Below are 21953 nucleotides of genomic sequence, written 5' to 3' on the forward strand. Positions count from 1 at the left end.
TGCTAAAAATGCCAGTAGCACCTCTGTTCCCCACAATGTTTTGAAAATACTCCCTAGAGAAAGAACCACTGTTTTTTTGTTTTTTTTTCCCTTTTCTTTTTTAAAGACACTGTTTTGTAAGATAAATGAGGAGTTCTATATTAGAGAACTTTTGGAGCCAAGCATTTTGCTGTAACTCAACATAGGAACATTGGTCAGACTACTTAACTTCTGTTTTGTGACTGAAATAGAAACTAGTACATTTTACAGGAGACATTAGTGAGTTTTGTGTTTAAAGTGTTTTGAATGAACTTTCCATCTTGAGGCTTATGTGTTTTATAGCATTATAAGCTAGCATTTAATTTATGGAAGATAAAACTAAATGTTATAATTGTGCCTGTAAAACATAAAGGCATAAAAATGTCTGTGTGTCTGAATGGACATACACACAGACATTTGGAGGTTTAATTATGTACCAAATCATTTCTGTTTGGTAACACGTATGCTGGCACAGATATTAATTTCAAACAGAATCTGAGACCTGTAATACAAGGAATTAACTAGCTGCTTGTAATGAGCCGCTTTCCTCATACGGCCTATGATTAGATTAGGAACGTGTCTTTGCTACCAGGTTTTGCCCTCTTTTAGATGTCTTCTGAACCAGAGTTGGTTTCTAATCTTTCAGGATACCAAAGATTTTACTAAAGCATAGTAAAAGTAAAGTTTCTAGAAGAGACAATCACTAGAGTTTGCCTGAAAGTCACCACGAGGCATTTGGAACTTGGTTTCAAGTTGCTCTTGAAAGCACACAACCGAGAGTTGATAATAGCATGCTCTTTTGCAGCATAGATTGCTTTAACCTGAATTGGCCCACATCCACTTGGAAATGATGTCAGTGTGCTGTGGAAATCGTGTTGGTTCAGAGGCAGTTTTTTCTGTAGTGTTAATATATGCACTGCAGTTGGGACAGACATTTCAATGAAAAGAGTAAGATTTGGAAATTATGACGATCTTACAAAATACATGGAAATCGTGCAGAAATGAGTTAAAGAAGTCATTTAGTGCAAGAAATAAGCTAGTTCAGTGGTCTCCAGAACCACCTCGTTTTGCACTGTTTAATACTCTCAGGAAGCTCAAAACCATTACTTACTCTCCTACATTTATAAAGAAGGAAAATGAGAAAAAGGAAGTCTTCCTCAGAATTATATTTTTAATTTTGTCAAAGCTGATCCTAAAAGAAAATACCTTAAAAGAGAAAAAGTACAGAAATAACTCTCATGAGTGGACCATCTGTGATTATTGGTGCAAATGTTAGTGGAGGTTTAATCTTTACTAGAATTGATGATTATTTTTTAGGACTCTAACTGCAAAATAATAACATAGGTTTGATGCTGTTTCTCTAATCATATTTTCACTATTAGTTAGCTTTAGTGGGTGATATTGTAGAGCATGAAGGTTTTTTTCCCCCCCAGTAACATCCATAGGTTGATACAGAAGCTTCAGTCCCCACACCCACCTACCCACTCAACTATTTTGGGTTCTAATTCACTAAATGGGCTCATTCTAGTGCTACTTAAGAGTTTGTCCTGAATTCTACTGTCTTGCAAATTTGATTTATAGTAGGTATAAATTTTACAGATCTTAAAGAGATCATGCTTTTCAATAAAAATTAATATTAAGCATAAAGTTTGATAAATGAGGGAGTTGGTAAAATGAGCCAACAGGCATCAAGACTCCTTTAGCACTGAATGCTGTTATATTCTCATTGGCTGTTCTAATTGGGCATTATTATTTTGTGGAGATTTCTTTATAATGTCTGAGCATTAACAATTTATAAGTGGGCATAATAAAATAGAGTCCCACTTTGGGAGGGCATACATTGTTACTTATGGTAACAGTCTGGTTGCCTACTCTTCTTGTGGTAAGCCATGGACCAGATCCAGCCTACTGCCTGCTTTTGTAAATAAAAATTTTGTTAGAACATAGCTGTGTCCACTTGTTTATGTGTTATTTATACCTGCTTCTGTGACACGTTGTACCACCTCAAAACTGGAAGTATTTACTACCTTTTACAAAAAATGTATTAGACCATGCTGAACAATAGTCAGAGGGTCTTCCCTGGTGGCTTGGCAGTAAAGAATCTTCCTGCAATGCAGGAGATGAGGGTTTGATCCCTGAGTCTGGAGGATCCTTGGAGAAGGAAATGGCAGCCCACTCCAGTATTCTTGCCTGGGAAATGTCATGGACAGAGGAGTCTGGCAGGCTACAGTCCATGGGGTTGCAAGAATCTGGACACAACTGAGCAACTAAACCACCACCACCAAATAATAGTCAGAAGGACATAAAGATCAGTATTTTGTAATATTTAAAAATATTTTTTCCACCAGGCCTCAGTGAGAATATCACACCTAAAATAATTTTAGGAAAGGTATTAATCCAATCAGATCAGTATGGGATTGAAGCCAGTTTTGTGAGCCTCACTTTCTCGAATGATTGGACATCAATTTCTTTCTTTTTCTCCTCGCCTCCCTTCCTCTCCCCTTCCCCTTTCATTCACATTGAGACTGCCTGCTGTGTTCTTTAGTTCCTTGAAGGTGATTTATAAGGACATGAAAACTGCAGGAGTGGGTTTGGGTGGCTGTAAGTTTCAATATGTTTTAAAATCAGAGAACAATTTATTTGGGTGGAGGAAAGGAAGACTGCTACCTCTACTCTGTGATCAGCATAGGTTAATGTTGGTCAGTTTCTGTTGGCAGACTTAACTGATACTTAGGAATATATCTTTTTTTTTTTTTCCTTTCAGGGATTGACATTTAAATACTTCACTATTTGAACATTATCACAAAGTTGTCTAGCTTTGAACTGATAAGATTTTCTTTTAATATGATCTTAAAACTTTCAAGGAATATTTAAATTTTACTATGAAACATATTAGAAATTGTGATTCATTTAAAAGATTACAGCAAACTTTAAGAATGTAGAGAACCTGAATGACATAATTTATAAATATTATTCCCTAGATAGTAAATTGTATTCCATGGATAGTAAATTGTTTACCTGAAAAACAATATTTTACTTTCCTTTTTAAAAAATAACTATGAAGTGATTTGAGAATTTGCTCAGTCTTACTCCTTTAAGAAAGAGTTGTTTTTCAGTTGCCAAGTCGTAACTGTTTGTTTCGGACCCCATAAACTGAGCAAGCCAGGCTTCCCTGTCTTTCACTATTTCCTGGAGTTTGCACAGACTCATGTCCATTGAGTCAGTGATGCCAGCCAATCATCTCATCCTCTGTTGTCTCCTCCTCCTCCTTCCCTCAGTCTTTCCTAGCATCAGGGTCTTTTTCTGTGAGGTGATTCTTCACATCAGGTGGCTAAACTATTAGAACTCTCATATCTGATAATAGAAATGAAACAAAAACAAAAGCAACTTCTGAAAACTAAATCTCTTGATAAGAAACTCATGGGATAAAGCAAAATATCAGTCTGCCAGTATAAGAATATCTAGGAAAAATAAAGACTAAATTACAATATATAAAATTCTACAAGGTTCAGTTTGGATACACTCAGAAAATATAACATATACCCTGGAAGGAAATATCATCAAAGACTAAGATACAGGAAAGCCTATAGGTTACTATATTTTTTTAGTAGTTGATCCAGTTAAATGTTTAGAGAATACTACTGTGTTATGGATTAGAACCTTAAAAATGAAAATAATAGTATGAACCTGAGAAATATCCACTGAGAATAATGTCATATTTTCTTTTAAGAATCCAGTATTGTGCTCTTCTTAAAAAACGAGAGAAAACAAGGACACTGAGACCAGAAACCTTAGGTTAGGCTTTGAAACGATGATGGGACATGTATGATCCATTAAGGACTGTACCTTTAGATGGAGTTGTCATATGCGGTGTTCAGTGGCTTATTTCTAATTTTTTGAGATCATGTTCAAAATGAAAGACTTGAAAAAAAATTTTTTTAACAAAATTAAACAGCTTTAATATTAATGAAACTTTTGTTCTCATTAGAATATGCTCTTTTATGTTATTTACATGAAGGATGAATGTTGGCCATGAATTACATAAGTTGAATCTATTAACCTTAATATTTCTCCTGTGAAACACCAGCTTTTCAAGGGTGTATATTCATGCATGCTTCTTTTGCTTGTGTAAATCTCATGTGACCTTTGCCAGAGGTTAAATAATCTTAACAACTGAAAAGTTTCTTCATATTCCTCAAACTTGCTCTTAAAACAGTGCAGCATCAGGATTTGAATTACTATAAATATAACCCAACCCTCTATCAACGGTACAGTTGTTATGACTGTGATTGGAATATTTTGTGGCAAATTCTGTATCTCTCTATCTAGGACTTGGTTTTGGTATACTTTCTACTAGTAGTGCTTTAAACTCATAGTAAATATCACCATTGATTTCATGTAAGCTTGTTAACTGTTTTTAGTGCTTTTAATGATTTTCTTTGTAAAATCAGTTTGAGAATTGACTCTATCCGCTTCTGCATTTATTGTGCAGACCTGAATTACAGTGTACAAATCGGTGATCAGTATCATTGTAGGGATCACAAATTGCCTTTTCTATAAACCCTTTAAGCTACGATGGTTACATTGTCTATTAAAGGAGTGTTTAGATCTAAAGCCTAGATTTGTGTTTTGCAAAAATTGGACATATTTGAATATCTTTATTAAAAATTGCTGAAATTCATTATTGCTTAAACAACTATAATATTGCTATACGATATTAAGCAACTGGTTATAAAAAAATTCTTACCTCTTGGGTATGGAGGGGATTGTTCTAAGAGGTAGTTTCTTTGGCCAGATTATTTGATAGAATAATTGATTATGGAAATATTTGGGAAAAGGATAGGGTCAATAATGAATTGGGAGACTTTTTTTTGATGAAAAAAAATATTTCACTTTCAGTGTTGTATTTGCATCTCATTTTCCTGATAGATTTCTGTTTTGGTTTTCTGCTGACAGGTCACATTTAGGGCAGGCAAAACATAAGGGATATAGCCCTCCTGAGAGTAGAAAATCTAATTCTAAGGCACCCAAAGTGCAGTCTAATACTGCTTCTGAACTGTCAAGGGGACACCTTTCTAAAAGGTAAATCTTCACATTGCTTATCCATTTTTCAAGGCGGAGTTATTTGCATTTGAATCATTGCCTTATATTAAAACATAACCAGGTTATGCCAAAATGTTGTGATACGTGTTTTCGTCATTCTGTGGGTGTAACTTTTAGGAGAAACGGTGTATCACCTCTGCAGTGATGTTAGTGCAACATCCCCTAGGCAGTGCTTTTATTCTCCTTTATCAGAGACCTGCAGGTTTCTCCCTTTGCCTGAGTTTCTCCTTTTGCTTGACAAACCATTAACAGGCATCTGCAGTGCCATTTTAGAATGCGTTTTTCTTGTTTTTTTTCATTGTCAGAGACACAGGTCAGTGATTTAAGATCTGATTGATAGGAGAAAAGAATATAACTGTAAATATCTGATAGCACAGTAAAAAAAACTTTCTAACCTTCATTTTACAAATGTGTATGTTGATGCTTATTTACTTTAAACTGTAACAAAGAAGTTGCATTTGTAAACCGAGTATAGAGATTTTAGTTTAAACTGGTTCTGAACTACTAAAAAAAGCATCCTTTTTTTGGTAGTCCTAATTTTTGTGTTGTGATTAGGAGTATCATTGTCAGTCATCTTTGGGCTAAAGAATGAACCTGATCTTTTAAATGAACCTGATTTTACCCTCTAAAGCATCTCCCTGTCCCCCTGTCCCCCTTTTCTTTTTTGCAGTGTTGAACCATTTGCACGCCTCTGTTTATTTAGTTACTCGGCTTACCAGAAATACTTTAGCACTTTAAAAAAATCTTATTTCCATGGACTTAAGAAACTAATATGTTTATTACGATAGGTTTTATGATGACGGACTGATACTAACTCTTTTCTTATCTAACCTCTTAGAAGCTGCAGTTCGTCATCTGCTGTCATAGTCCCACAACCAGAGGATCCAGACAGAGCCAATACTTCAGAAAAGCAGAAAACGGGGCAGGTGCCTAAGAAAGACAATTCTCGAGGAGTGAAACGCAGTGCTAGTCCAGACTACAACAGGACCAATTCTCCTAGCTCTGCCAAAAAATCCAAAGCACTTCAGCATACTGAATCTCCCTCAGAAACGAGTAAGCCACATAGTAAGTCAAAGAAGAGACACTTAGACCAGGAGCCACAACTGAAATCTGCACCATCTCCATCCACAAGCAAGGCTCATACCAGAAAGAGTGGGGCCGCTGCTGGTTCACGGAGTCAGAAAAGAAAGAGGACAGAGAGTTCTTGTATAAAGAGTGCTTCTGTGTCTGAAGCCACTGGTGCCGAAGAGAGATCTGCAAAACCTACCAAGCTGGCTTCAAAATCGGCCGCCTCAGCCAAAGCTGGGTGTAGCACCATCACCGACTCGTCGTCTGCTGCCTCGACCTCCTCCTCGTCCTCTGCCATCGCCTCGGCCTCCTCTGCTGTTCCACCGGGTGCCAGGGTGAAACAAGGAAAAGACCAGAACAAGGCCAGGCGTTCCCGCTCAGCATCCAGCCCCAGCCCCAGAAGAAGCAGCAGGGAAAAGGAACCGAGTAAAACTGCTGGCTCTTCAAAGTTCGATTGGGCTGCTCGCTTCAGCCCTAAAGTCAGCCTTCCTAAAACAAAGCTGTCTCTTCCAGGGTCTTCTAAGTCAGAGACATCCAAACCTGGACCTTCCGGATTACAGGCCAAATTAGCAAGTAAGTTTACTGGAAAGGCTTTTTTATTAAAGAGAATTTCCTTTGGTTTGTCAGGTTTTCAAGTTGGGCAGTCTGAGGCAGTTTTAGATTTATTACTGTACTCGTATCTGTACATAACAGTGTCTAGTAATTGATATACCATGTTTGGTTTTATGGAGATGGATAAGGAATGCCACTGCCTTGTTAGTAAATTGTCATATTTTAGTGTCTGTATCCTTATCTTTGCAGTGTTTGCTGCTTATTTTCTAATGTCAGAGTAGGACAACAGTTTGGTTTTTCTCCTTTAACTAGAAACATAACTGTGGTAGTTATGAGGTGGTCATGACCACAAGTGGAGATCAAACATTGCTTTTTGGTATTATACATTCTTGATGTGTGGAAACTCTGAGCTCCATTATTGGAATATAAATGTATCTTAGTTTTAAACCTCATTCATAGGTAATATTTTATGGTCTTTAAGGAGCTTAGTTTAAAGATGAATACCTCAATGTTATGAGGCACCGGGCTATGACTCCTAGGTAAATGGGAGAGAATTTTGCCTTCTTGAAGCATATAGTGAAGTAGAAAAAACTAATAATAAGTTTGTCAATAACACATCCAAGCAAAGAAACTAGATAAGAGAGAGTTATCTTGAGGCACTTTTCTTCCTCTTTTTTTTTTTTAAAAAAAAAAAAAAAGAAAAGATCAACTTCAGGAAGCCAGATGTTGATTTCATTAGAACTAATTAGAAATGATGGGGACCCTCTTCAATTACAATTACTATAATGCTGAAGTGCCTTTTTCTATTTTGAGAAATATAAAAGACACAAATACAGAGAACAATACGCCTCTTATCTATGATTTTTAAAGCATTTAGTTTTTCTAATATTGAACCTGGAATCTTGTTTTTGACCATCTTTTTTCCTTTTGAGCCCTCTCATGTTTTGATATACCTAGACCATTTTTTGGTTATTGGAAGATTTTATACTGTGTCTCCTACTGTTGTCAAAGTATCAGTCATATTGAATCAGCCTAATATAGTGTCGAATCCACGCTGTTAGCTCGGTATAGTTGAATCCTACAGTAAATAAACTATTAATTCAGTTGATTCAGTATTAGTGAAACTTTGGCCAGAATACTAGTAGACACTATTGTAAAATTTTATGTTTAATCTGTATCATGGGGCTATTTGAAGTTAACCTCTTTCACTCTTAGATCGTAGAAACTGTTCTATTTAGTATTTTAAATATGCAGTGTGTGTGTGCATGCTTGGTTGCTCAAATTGTGTCCCACTCTGCAACCCCATGGACTGTAACCTGCCAGGCTCCTCTATCTATGGGATACTCCAGGCAAGAATACTGGAGTGGGTTTCTTCCTCCAGGGAATCTTCCTGAACTTGGGATTGAACCCTTGTCTCCTGCATTCGCAGGCAGATTCTTTTCCCCTGAACTATTTGAATTTGAATTTAAATATTGGGTGAAGATTAGGATCCGTATGTTAAAGTCAGAAGGAAATAAAAGGTTCAATAAAAAGGGACAGCAATTTGTTCATTGGTCCTGACAAGGCTTTCTTGAGAATTGAAGTTATTTATCTCCTCTTTTATACCTCTTCTTGTGTCTTTTTTTTTTTTTTTTTAATTTTTATCTGCAATGGATCCTCATTGCTGTGCATGGGTTTTCTCTAGTTGCAACAGGTTGGGGGGCTAGTCTTCAGTTGCGGTATGTGGTCTTCTCACTGCAATGGCTTCTTTTGTTGCAGAGCCCAGGCTCTAGGGCGTGTGGGCTCAGTAGTTCGGTGCAGGGGCTTAGTTGCTCTCGGCGGCTTGTGGGATCCTCCTGGACCGAGGATCCAGCCCATGTCCTCTGCATTGGCAGGCAGATTCTCAGTCACTGGACCACCAGGGAAGTCCCCTGTCAGTGGCTGACCAGCCAGATTCCCTTGGTTGTGCAGTTGCTCTCAAACAGAAAGCTCCGAGGTGTTGATGCTGCCGCTGTGACATAATGAAACCAAGCCCAGATATGCTGCTGTACTCACTGCACATGGTCACACCTGACGGAGTAGTTTTTAAAACTCACTTCATAATTGTTTTTCTTACATTCACAAAATCTGCGTGTGTTCTGTGGTCACTAATATCACTTTCCCATTTTTATTGCCACTATCCTACTTCTAAGCTCTAATTATAGCCTAAGCTGTTGAAACAAGAGACGGGAACCAGCATTTGTTTAGCATTTAAAAGTGCCAGGTATTTTACAAATGCAGTCTCATTTAATTTTCAGAAAAATTGGTGCTTGTTAGTGGTTACTAAGGAAATTCCAGGGAGGTGAAATAACTTGCCCAGAGTAACATATCTCCTAAGTGACAAGAGTTAGGATTTGAAGAGAGGGTTATGCATGACTATGAAACCTTTGCTTCCTTTGCTGTGTCACTTACTTTTCGCCCATTGTTCTTTGGGTTTTGCTCTTGCAACCTATTTGGATCATTAAGAGATGTTAAGATCCCAGAGGAGGTGAACTTTTATTTGATCCTTCTTTACTAGTATCGATTCATCTTTAGGGATGAATAATACTGGTTGAGCCAGAGATTCATATTATAGCATTTACTGCATGTTTGCTTCTTGACAAGTAAGTGAAAGACATTGCAAGATGAAATAATAGCAAATATTTAAAGTGCTTCCTAGTGCCTGACAACTTTGTAAATAGTTGACATGGATCATCTCATTTACCTGTGGTCAGCCCTGTGTGACAGGTAGTAATAGTCCCATCTTACAGATAAGGAGCTTCAGGGTCAGTGCGATCAAGTTACCTGTCCAGGTCACAGAACTACGAAGTGATAGAGCCAAGAGTCAAACCCAGGTCATGCGATTCCACAAGGTAGTTTAGGGTGAGATTAGGGTGCGGAGAACTGATAGATTGGATGAGCTCAATGTTGACAGGCTTCCTGGAGTCATCAGGGTAGGGTGAGTTTTAACGTGATTAAATGGGTCACTTCAGGAGAGTACTGCAAGAGGATTGGCAGTACTTGATAATTTTATTTAAGAATAGAGAGGCAAGATGAGGTATCTTAGAGGAATCCCTGGATTTCAGGTAATGGTATTTTGAGGAGAGATAGCTCTTAATATGGAGCTAAAAATCCTAGATTTGAATCCTGGTTCTGCCATTTTATCATCTGGTTTCTGAGAAAGTTGGTAAGCTTTTCATTGTAAAATAGGCACAATAGTTGTTTGATGAATGAATATATATGTGAAGAGACATAGCACAGTGCTTATAGTACGTAAGGATGCGTCACTAAATTTAGGGTGTATAAATGAAATTGAGTGTCTTAAAGCACTCAGGAGCATTGTTCTGAGAATGTAGGATTGATACAGATCCTAACTATTGATTAATTGAAGGTGTGGCTACCTTTAGATTTGGAAGACCAAAAAGTAGTTCTGTGGCATTGAGCAAATCATTGAACTGCAATTATGATAGCTACCTAATCCCTAGTCTTTGCAGAATGATAATATTCATTCTGATGAAACATAAATGAAAGAATGTAGGCGGAAACAACTTTGTGAAATTAAAGTACCATATAAACATGCAATGGTGAATTTTGAATTGTTGTGATAGATTTGAAGGGCATTTGTGTACATCAGGAATTAATTTGATTTTTAAAATTTAATATTAATTTGGAGGCAGAATTATTAATAATTAAGGCAGAATTAATTAATAATTAATTTGGAGGCAGAATTGTAATCAGTGGTTACAATCATTCAGTAGATGAGCAACTCTGGTGAAAAATTTCTGTAAGTTAACTAAAAAATGGAGTGGATGTTTTGTGAGTTAGAAGGCATTCCAGATTTAGTACATTGTTGATTTTCTTCAACTTTTAAGAATCAGTGAACCTGTTAATTTGAAGGTGATACATTTCCTCAGGTATAGGCTTATTTTATGATTTGGTTGGCTTCAGTAAAGCTTCCTGGTAAAGGAAATTGTTTCCAAATTGTAGGAATAGCAGTACTCACATGATGGTTTTGTGTAAACCCATTTGCCATGGCCAAATGTTACTCAAGGAGATTTAGGATATGTTTTCACATCTTGAAAGCTGGAAGAATTCTTAAGGTAACTTCTCCTTAACCCATTATTTTATAAATATTTGACCACCTGTTACTTTGGGAGACAACAGAGGTCCGTGGAACTCACTTTGGAAATGATGTGTTTAGTCACATCACTTCAGCAGGAAGAGCTTTTCTGCTGTGCTGCTTCAGCAACTGTTGAACAAGTTTCTGGAGAGGCAGAAAAATAGGGCAGGCAGGAAAACTAGAGAAGCAGCTACTTTGTGATGGGCTTCTGGAACCTGTGGCTTGTCAGCTCCAGCTGATCAGAATCGCCCTGGAACAAAGGTCACCTTGCATCAACTGATAGAAGTCTTGAGAACACCTCGAGGAGGGATAGTGTTATATGACAATTTTTAATCTGCATGAGGAAACTTTTCTTGCTGTGACTTTTTAACCTAAGCAGTCTTACATATTTTGTAGCATAAATGTAAAACCAGTGGGGCCGTGTAATGCTACAAATAATATTCTTATAATATGATGCTTAATCTTCCTACCTTTAGACTAATTTTTCAGTAATTTGACTATTTCAAAGTATATACTGTCTTAATAGTAGAAGGCGATGGATGACATAGACTTTCCTATAAGGAACAGTTTGTGATCAAATCTGGGATTAATTTTGGAATGTATTTATAGAAAATTTAAAGTTATTATACTTTCAGTGCAATATGTCCGTCTGTAGCTGTAGTTTCCTCTTCATTACTTAAAGTGGCCATCATGTGCACATTATTAATAACATAGCCATAGTTACTAGATTATTTTCAGCTTGAGTTTCATACTCTTCTGTGACTTGCATTCAGCCTGTAGCCATTATTAGAACTAGACAAGAACCAGGCAGATGTCAAATTCTGGGAAGGTAATTCTGCTAACATTAGGACTCTTTCCATCAGTCTGAAACAAGGTACTTTCGGTCTCCTGCGTGAAGAGAAGAAAAAAGAATGAGTTGAGCAGGACAGAAGAATTTATTGATAAAAATAAACTCTTGGTTTTATCTAGTTGGGTCTTATAGGGCCATACCTGCTGAGTTTGAAGAAAAACTAATTATCTTTTAGCCTGGTGAGATAATGGGTGAGAAGCTTAAAGGAAAAAAGAATTGAGTATTGAAAGAGTTTTTTAAAGGGAAAAGAATTGAGTATTAAAAGAGTTTTATGTATTATCAGGCAAGTGTTGAAGTAATTTAGTAGTTCTAATAGTTCTAATATGTAACCACATATTACCAACAGTGTTTCCTTTACATTTTTTTTCTTTTTTTTTTTCTTTACATTTTTGAAGCTTTAAAAAATAAATTTAAAAAATTAGTTGCCAAATATTAAAAAAAGGAATTTTAAATGGAAGCAAATATCATTGGCCTTTTTTAGGCTTGCTCTCTTTTATACTGTGAATTTTAAACAACCCTGGTATGTATTTTTATGTACCAAGTCAGAATGAGGGTTAATTCAGCCAAATTGCTCTTTACTAAACTTAATATAAATCAAATGAAAAATGCTCTCTCATATTCATGCCTCTGTATTCTGTAATACTTTGATACTTAAGATTATCAAGTGTTTGTTACTAAAATGAAAAATCCAGAAAAATACCAAAACATAACAAAGAAGAAAAAAAAATCACTTAATCCCATTCCTAGGGACTCTATCTTCCTGTGTATATCTTGCTAACGATTTTTTTCCTTTGTATTAATCAATATTTATTTTCAGTTTAAAGTCAAGTGATATAAAATTTATTATTAAAAGTAGTATTCTTTCTGTTACATTGCCCTTCCACGCAGCTGATCATTTTGTGTTGTTTTGTGTATGTGTTAATTATGTGCTCATTTGTCTTTATCTGTTGGAATTTTTTCACTTTGAGCACTAGTGTGTGCCTTTTATGGGAAATGTACCCCACCACTTAACCCACCAAACGCATGTGGTATGTACTTTCCATTTCCGCAGTCACGATTGTTGCTCAGCTAACACTTGAGTCTGTAGGAACTTCTCTTTCTTACTCAGGTTTGTTTTTACTGAATTTAATAATTAATTTTGTTTTCCCTTTCTTGACCCTGTCACTCAACTTCAGACTGATTACTGATTGTCTACACCTGTTCTCAAGCTGGCTACGTGCTTTTGTTTCATTTTCCTGAAGTAATGAGATCTCTGGATGGCTGCCCTTTTTATTTTATTGCATTATTGGTTATTACAAGATATTGGATATTATTTCCTGCACTATATAGTAAATCTTTGTTGCTTATCTGTTTTATATGTAGTAGTTTATAGGTTCTAGTTCCATACCTCTAGTGTGTAATTTGCCACACACACACCCTGTCCCCCCCATTTAGGCTTCCCAGGTGGTGCAGTGATAAAGCATCCAGCTGCCAGTGCAGGAGATGCGGGTTCAACCCCTGGTTCAGGAAGATCCCCTGGAGAAGGAAATGGCAACCCATTCTAGTATTCTTGTCTGGAAAATGCCATGGACAGAGGACCCTGGCAGGCTATAGTCCATGGGTTGCGCAAAGTGTCAGACAGAACTGAGTGACTGAGCACACACACACTTTTGGTAACCACAAGTTTGTTTTCTGTTTCTGTGAGTCTGTTTCTTTTTTGTATATACATTTCATTTTTGTTATTTTTTTACATCCTTCGTGTATGTGATAGCATAATATATTTGTCCTTCTCTGTCTGACGTCACTAAGCATCATGTTCTCTAGGTTCATCCATATGCCTTCAGATGATATTAGTTCATTCTTTTTTGTGTCTGAGTAACAGTTGTGTGTGTGTGTGTGTGTGTATACACACCACATTTCCCTACTCTTGTCATTTATTGACAGGCATTTCGGTTGCTTCTGTGTCTTGGCTGTTGTAAACAGTCCTGCTGTGAACATCGTCTTTTTTTTTTTTTTTAAATAGATACAAGTCCTTCTGTCTGTGTCTCTGTCTCCCATTCAGAGTAAGTTTTCTTTTCTTGCAGAAACCTCTTATGTACTTTTTTGTGAGGTGGGTTTACTTTGGTTTTGACTTCATACTAGGAACTTTAGTAAAATTCTGATAATTGCTGGCTGTCTCCTCATTAACGAGAGTAGAGAAACCAAATACATAACCTCTAAGCTCTGAGCCCATAGATTAGATTTGACTGAGATTCACTATCTAATGAACTAATTGGGCTATCATCATTTTCAGATCTTTTTTCTTTGGTAAAATTCCACAGGGAAGATTCTTTCAGACTCCTGCTTGGAAGTGAAAACCTAACTGCCAGAATTCTGGGGCTTAGTGGGAGAAGATGCCTAGGAAAGAGGTCATATGTCATCCAGTTGGTCTATATATTCTTGATCACCTCCCCTCTCTGAATTTTTGGTTTGGTGCACCTGTTTGCAACTGTGTACTTTAACCTAGAATTTCTGTGTTTTGTCCTTTCTGAAGAATAAAGGTCTTAGTATACCTGCCTCAGGAGAGTGACATTTGCACAGCTGTACAAGTGGGGGAGGGGATCTAGACTCTGACCACTCATAAACAGTCTGTGAACCAGTCCTCAGTTTAAACTCTGCAGTTGTCCCAGAGGTGTTTGGTACCATCAACTCCTGGACCTTTGTGGGATTCTGAGTGTCAGTCTAATTGGTAGTTTATCTCCGTTTTCTACCTTCAGTTTTCTTGTCTTTCCCCTGTATTTAGCACCGGAATTACTGCTTTTTCATCTTCTGAAATTGTGTTGTGTTGTGATAGTTGTCTCTGCCATTCTTCCCACCCTTGTGAATTTATGCCTCAGATCCTTTTAAAGCTATTTTAGTAGAGTTTCACTGGAGGACAGAGGCGAATGCATGTGTGGTCAAGTCTTTGTCTTTACCTAGAAGGCAGACATTTTTCTATGTGTATGCATATATTTTTATCAAGAGTAGAAGCTCACTCCACATGACAGTGGGTGTTGCTTTTTGAGTGCCTGTTATAAGACTGGCTTCATACTAGACAGTTGACATACATTAAATTTCATAATCATGATGACACAGTGACGTAGTTATCCATGTTTTAGGAATGAAGAAACCAGAGTGGTTTATCTGCCTAACTGATTTTAACTGACATTTTCCTTTCAAAAAATAAGCTATAAATTATATCATTTTAATAGCATATGGATGTATCTCTTAGCCCATTCCCATTTACACTGTTGTTGTAAACTTTAACATTGATTCTAGTTCAGTAATTCATTAGTTTCTTGTTAGGTCACTGGTTATTTTTCTTTTAAACATTAATGTATACTATGAATTCTTCCCAGAAATATGAGTTTATATTCTCACTGTGTGCTGTGCTTAGTCGCTCAGTCGTGTCTGACTCTTTGCAACCCCACGGACTGTAGCCCACCAGGGTCCTCTGTCCTTGGGGAGTTTCCAGGGAAGAATACTGGAGTTGGTTGCCATGCACTCCTTCAGGGGATCTTCCCAACCCAGGGATTGAACCCAGGTCTCCCACATTGCAGACAGATTCTTTACCATCTAAACCACCAGGGAACCCCTGTATTCCCATTGGCAGTGTAAAAATGCCAATTTGTTCACATCCTCATTAACTAACGTTGTGTTGCTACAGTTTTTATTACCATACTGATGTTTATTTAACCATTCCCTGTTATTGAACATTTAGTGCTTTTCCAGTTTCTCATTATTACAATGGTTAGATGAGTATCTTTGCACATTTCTCAGTTTTAATTCATGGCGTCAATCAGTGCCTGAAATTGCTATACATTGACTAGGAAATAAAAATTTGGCTTAGAAAATTCCACTTGGGATTTTAGCTCACTATCATTCATCTGCACAACTTATCTTTTATGATTTCTGAGTGATTTTTAAATAAACACCTACGATCCCTTTTTATGTGATCAATTTTTGTGAATTTCTTTTAGAAAGGTAGCCATTGATACATACATTGATAGCAATGTATGTACTTGAACATCAGTTCAGTTCAGTCATTCAGTTATGTCCGACTCTTTGCGACCCCATGGACTGCAACATGCCAGGCTTCCTTGTCCATCACAGCCCCCGAAGCCAATCAAACTCATGTCCATTGCATTGGTGATACCATCCAACCATCTCATCCTCTGTCGTCCCTTTCTCCTCCCGCCTTCAATCTTTCCCAGCATCAGGGTCTTTTTTAGTGAGTCGGTTCTTCGCATCAGGTGGCCAAAGTACTGGAGTTTCAGCTTCAGCCTCAGTCCTTCCAAAGAATATTCAGGACTGATTTCCTTTAGGATGGACTAGTTGGATCTCCTTGAAGTCCAAGGGACTCTGAAGAGTCTTCTCCAACACCACAGTTCAAAAACATCAATTCTTTGGCGCTCAGCTTTCCTTATAGTCCAACTCTCACATCCATACATGACTACTGGAAAAACCATTGAATGTCACACTTTCAAAATGTCACACTTCAGAAAAAAAAACTTTATTTTGAAGTCCTGGACTTTGTATAAATCAGTTTTGGTTAGGAATACTTTGAAAAAGAAAAAAAAAAGGAGTAAGATATATCTGTCTTTTAGAAAGCAAATCAATTAGGAGTTTTAAGAAAATATTAACTTCTAGCTTCACCTTTATCCAGAGGAACAAAGATGATAGGAATATATTTGTAGGAACAAGTGCAGGTTTCCTTATACCAATACATAGTTGATCCTTGAACAGTGAGAACTACGAAATGTTTCATCCTATAGTTATTTACTATTTATTGAACAATATCCAAGTATAAGTGGACTGTGAATTGTGCAATGGTCAAGAGCTTTGATACAAGACATATGTAACTTTATTATACAAAGACTTTGTGGATAAGAATATATTAATCTGATCCATGATAATTCTGGTTGCTTCTTAAAGTGGCATTGTAAAAATAAATGATAAGGTGCAGTTTTGCTGCGTTACAGAGCCTAGGACAGAGAGGTGTATTTTGTATGTGTTGTACACACACAACAGTAGGTTGCTGGTTTACACCTTTCCATGTTTCCTCCTTTATTAAAAGCCTCCATATTTGACCAGTAGAATGATTGGAAACACTTTTGTTTTACAAAGCATACTCTTTTTAAAATTTTTTTTTTTAATGAAGGATAATTGCTTTACAGAGTTTTGTGGTTTTCTGTCATACATCAAGAATCAGCCATAGATACACCCATGCCCCCTGCCTCCTGGACCTCGCTCCCATCTCTTTCCCCACCCTTCAGCCTATTTCAGAGCCCCTGTTTGAATTCCCAAGTCATAGAGCAAATTCCCATTGGTTCTCTGTTTTACACATGGTATTGTAAATTTCTATGTACTCTCTCCATATATCTCTCCCTTCTCCCTCCTCTCCTCCCACCATGTCCATAGGTTTGTCTCTGTAACTGTTTCTCCACTGCTGCCCTGATAATAAATTCATCGGTGCCATCTCTTCAGATTCCGTATATGTGTGTCAGTATACAATGTTTATATTTCTTTTTCTGACTTAATTGACTCTGTATAATGGGTTCTAGTTTTCTTCCACCTCATTAGAACAGATTCAAGTGTGTTCCTTTTTATGGCTGAGTAGTATTCCATTGTATGTATGTACCACAGCTTCTTTATCCATTCATCTGTTGATGGACATTTAGGTTGCTTCCATGTTCTAGCTATTGTAAATAGCACTGCAGTGAACATTGGGGTACACGTGTCTTTTTCACTTTTGATTTCCTCAGGGTATATGCCTAGGAGTGGGATTGCTGGGTCATATGTTGGTTTTATTCCTACCTTTTTAAGGAGTCTCCGTACCGTCTTCCATAGTGGCTATATCAGTTTACATTCCCACCAGCAATGCAAGACTCTTCGCTTTTCTCCACACTGTCTCCAGCACTTAGTGCTTGTAGACTTTATGATGATGGCCGTTCTGACTGGTGTGAGGTGGTATCTCACTGTAGTTTTGATTTGCATTTCTCTCATGATGAGTGAGGTTTATAAGTGAACAAGTAAAGCAAAACTTTAACACCTTGTCATAAGTATATTGAAGATGTAGTACTCAGTTCTGCTTCAGAAATAAGCTTAGAATGGTGTAGAACTATGCACTTTTAAGCAAGTCAGTTAATATTTTTGTGTATAAAAAACAATTATTATGATAACTTCATATCTGAAGGTGCTTTTGCAAATCTCCATAGCTTAACATTGTCAGTTTGCTGAATGGCCAAAAGAAGTTTAAGCTGTCCCTGAAGTTTCAGCTCCCTTTTCTCCAGAATTTATGACCTTTCTATCTTCTAAACACATTTTAGACTTTTGGAGGAATTTATATAGTTCTGTAACAAAGTTTAGAGAACAGAATATTTGAGGTTCTCTCTCTAGTTTATCAGGCTAGATGGAGTCATGTCAATTAGCCTGAGAGTCATTTTACATTATGATATTTTGACATCAGTTATAAATATTTTTCTGTTTACTCTTGTTTTGACTTTTCTTTGCCCTACTTCTCTGTAACTTAGTAGAGTTCTTTTAAAGTGTAACAACAGCAAAGATGGATAGACATTGTGACATAGCCACACAAAAGGAATGCCAGTTTGCTTTAAAAAGGAATGGACCAATATGCGCAACAGCATGAGGTCATCCAAAACACTATGATTCCATTTGTGAGAAACTCCAAAGTAGGCAGTAGCAACAGAAAAGAAGACCAGTGATTGCCAGAGACCTGAAGTGTGTATGTGTTGGGAAAATTTATTGCAGGGACCATAAAGGAACTTTTTTAAAGTGATGGAAACGTTTGATATCTCGATTGCAGTGTTGGTTATACCAGTGAATATATTCGTCAAACTCATCGAACCCCATTTAAAATGAGTACATTTTATCATATTGAAATTACCTTTGAATGAAGTTTAAAAGAGAGTTTAAACACAGAAGTCTTAAAATAGGGCATGAGTAGTCAAAGTGTCCAAAAATATGCTGTCACCATAAATTAGTAGTAAAGCAGTAGGCCTTAACATTGTTAAATATTGAATGTCACTGAATAGTTGTGAAAATTTATGCTAGTGTCCATTACTATATACCATTAGTATATATGAAGACACTTCAGTATTACATGAATTGAGTCATATTAGTGACAATAATTTATAGGTTTTTAAAGTGCTTTATAAGTGAAAGTGGCAAAAAGTGGAAAATGACAAATAGATGGGGAAACAATGGAAACAGTGACAGACTTTATTTTCTTGGGCTCCAGAATCACTGCAGATGATGACTGCAGCCATGAAATTAAAACATACTTGCTCCTTGGGAAAAAAGCTATGACAAACCCAGACAGCATATTAAAAAGCAGAGACGTTACTTTGCCTGCAAAGGTCCATCCAGTCAGAGCTATGGTTTTTCCAGTAGTCATGTTATGAATGTGAGAGTTAGACTAAAAAGAAAGCTGAGTGCCAAAGAATTGATGCTTTTGAACTGTGGTGTTGGAGAAGACTCTTGGGAATCCTTTGGGCATCAAGGAGATTAAACCAGTCCATCCTAAAGAAAATCAATCCTAAATATTGATTGGAAAGATTGATGCTGAAGCTCCAATACTTTGGCCACCTAATGCAAATAGTTGACTCATTGGAAAAGACCCTGATGCTGGGAAAGATTGAAGGCAGGAGGAGAAGGGGACAATAGAGGATGAGATGGTTGGTTGGCATCACTGACTCAATGGACATGCGTTTGAGCCAGCTCTGGGAGTTGGTGAAGGACAGGGAAGCCTGGAGTCCTGTAGTCCGTGGGCTCGCAGAGTCAGACATGACTGAGCAACTGAGCTGAACTGAGAAGTAAAAGTACCTTATTTGTTTTTTTAATTGCAGTTTTAATGTAATGTGCACTGGTGATTTTTTTCCCTCTAAATTGAACATTTTTTGTCTGTTCCAACTTCATTGCATATTTTGGGTAAAGAGATAAGTGTAATATTTTCTGAAATAAGACTTAATTTCTAAATTTTTTAAATGTTAAAAATAGTGACATTATTAGCTGAACATATGAAGCTTACTCCATTAGCTGTCTAGGACTTCTCAGGTGGCTCAGTGGTGAAGAATCTGCCTACCAAGGCAAGAGCCACAGGAGAGGTGAGTTCAGTCCCTAGGTCAGCAAGGTCCCCTGGAGGAGGAAATGGCAACCAACTCCAGTATTCTTGCGGGGATACTCATCCCATGGACAGAGGAGCCTGGCGAGCTACAATCCATGGGGCGGGAAAAAGTCAGATGTGACTGAGCAACTGAGCAATCACACCCTCATAATCTGTCTACATGCTATGTCCATCTTTCAGATTTCAGTGGAAAAACAAAATTAAAACTTGAGAAGAAACAGGTGATCTGGAGAATTGTATTAATTGTACAGTTGGTCTCTGAGAAAGTTAACATCTGTTTAAGATGACACCGAAGTTCTAATGAAATATGGTCTGTTGACTTCAGAGACCTTTCACTGCTGGGGTTCTATGTTTAGATAGAGCACAGCGCCCAGAATGTTGTCACGTCTTGTACGGGCCTAGGGTAACAACCTAGTTTGAGGAGGCGGCAGTAGAAGATGCTCTGGTGGCTTCCCCGTTGTTCACAACAATAAACTTTACTTAGTTGCTATACCTTTTTAGAATCTGTTGTCCCCATAAAGGTGTTAAATTTCAGATTATCATGTGAAGTGTTGTGCTTGTTTAACTTTCTTCCCCTAATTGTATTCTCTAAATTGGACATTCTAATAGGCTTCAGTTCAAATGTGTATTCCTTGCAGACGGGGTGGTGAAAGAAAACATTTTGTTCTTTTGTGGCCTTATTGATGAGCATTATAGAAACTAGGTGTGATGGGGTACTGCAAAGATAATGTAGCAATAAAGTGCTAAATGAAATACTGAAAGTCTTGAAATACATAGTATATACAAAAAAAAAAAAAAATCTCTTGGCTTTAGTTAGTAGAGAAGAGCAGTGGAGGAGTAGAGATGTGATGGGAACTTTTAAAAGAGGAGGATTCAAGGGATGAGGTAGGAAAGCTTGAGTCAAGGTTAGGCCAGAGTGAGAAGACGTCTCCCCGGACAGTCATGCCAGGCACGGTCGAACTTCCCCAATATGAGCCGGTGCCGTGAAGGCCGACTATGCAGGTAGACCTAGAGGCTGCTAGAGAGCCCACGGAAAGAGTCGGTGGGGTTTTGACCAGGATGGCGGCCTGAAGAATTTTGTCATTTTTAAGATGACTCCTTTAAATGTGTCCCTCTTGCGTTTCACGTTTGTAGGTTTAAGAAAATCTACCAAGAAGCGCAGCGAATCCCCGCCTGCCGAGCTCCCCAGTTTGAGGCGGAGCACACGCCAAAAGACCACGGGCTCCTGCGCTAGTGCCAGGTAATAATTTGGGCTTGTCAGTGTGTGATTAGTTCATTTCCTGGGTCCAGCTTTCCCCAAAGGCCTTCATTTTATGAGTTTTTAAAACAAATTTCATGAAAGTTTTATTTTTGAAAATCAAGCAAAGAAATTCATTCTAAATAGAACTGTTATTTCTGTGAATTCTTCCCCAATATTTGGTTTAAGTTTCTTCCCTTTATTGCTAAGTTTTAATCATGCCTTTTGGGGGACAACACCTTTGTCTTCTACCTTTTCTTCTGTTGTTTTACATTATTTGCTCAGAGTTATTGCCAGCAGTTGGACATTTGGTTGTTTTCAGAGTTCCTGTCTGCTAAAGAGCTCTCTAATGAGCATCTTTATGCAGATTTGGGTTATTTTTAAAGGTAGCTAAATTTCCCAGTAGTGTAATTAATGGATCAAAAGGGATGCCTGTTGTAATGGCTGTAATATTTCCTCATTAGTTTCTAAAAGTGTTGGCATGAGTGATTGAGTGTAATGGGTGAGGGGGAGAGAGGTACTTCATTTTCATCTTACCTTATAGCACCCATCCTCAGGGGAAGCTGTGGGTTTTGTTTGTGTTCTTTCACGTCTCCATTTTTCCCACTTTGAGCCCATTTTCAGAAAATCATCTACCTTTGACATATGATACAGTATATTATTTCCCATACTTTGACTAACTGATTCAGAATCTTCGGTTGAAGTTAAAAAATCTTGTTACTCCAATTTCATGTCAGATTTTCAGGTTTGGTCAGTTTTGGTGTCGTGCTGCTAATTAGCACAACCACATGGGACTTCTCTCTCCTTTATGTGTAATTTGCTCCTTTTGTATATTGTTTCTTCTCTTTACTAAATGTGCCAAAAC

At 37.4% G+C, this 21953-nt stretch overlaps 1 protein-coding gene across 15 annotated transcripts in view; it reads left to right on the forward strand.

Annotated features, from left to right (window-relative positions):
- TRIP12 (thyroid hormone receptor interactor 12) overlaps window positions 1–21953 on the forward strand; it is a 149143-nt gene that overhangs the window by 54452 nt on the left and 72738 nt on the right. For 8 of the 15 annotated variants that reach the window (XM_065930382.1, XM_065930384.1, XM_065930390.1 and 5 more), the window contains exons 3-5: window positions 4975–5100; window positions 5960–6762; window positions 20986–21091. In XM_065930382.1, coding sequence (XP_065786454.1) covers window positions 4975–5100; window positions 5960–6762; window positions 20986–21091 — 1035 coding nt within the window. The remainder of the gene's footprint in view (window positions 1–4974; window positions 5101–5959; window positions 6763–20985; window positions 21092–21953) is intronic. The other 7 variants (XM_065930392.1, XM_065930394.1, XM_065930396.1 and 4 more) reach the window with 2 other exon arrangements.

Source organism: Muntiacus reevesi, chromosome 3, assembly GCF_963930625.1.
Source record: "Muntiacus reevesi chromosome 3, mMunRee1.1, whole genome shotgun sequence".
Taxonomy (NCBI): domain Eukaryota; kingdom Metazoa; phylum Chordata; class Mammalia; order Artiodactyla; family Cervidae; genus Muntiacus; species Muntiacus reevesi.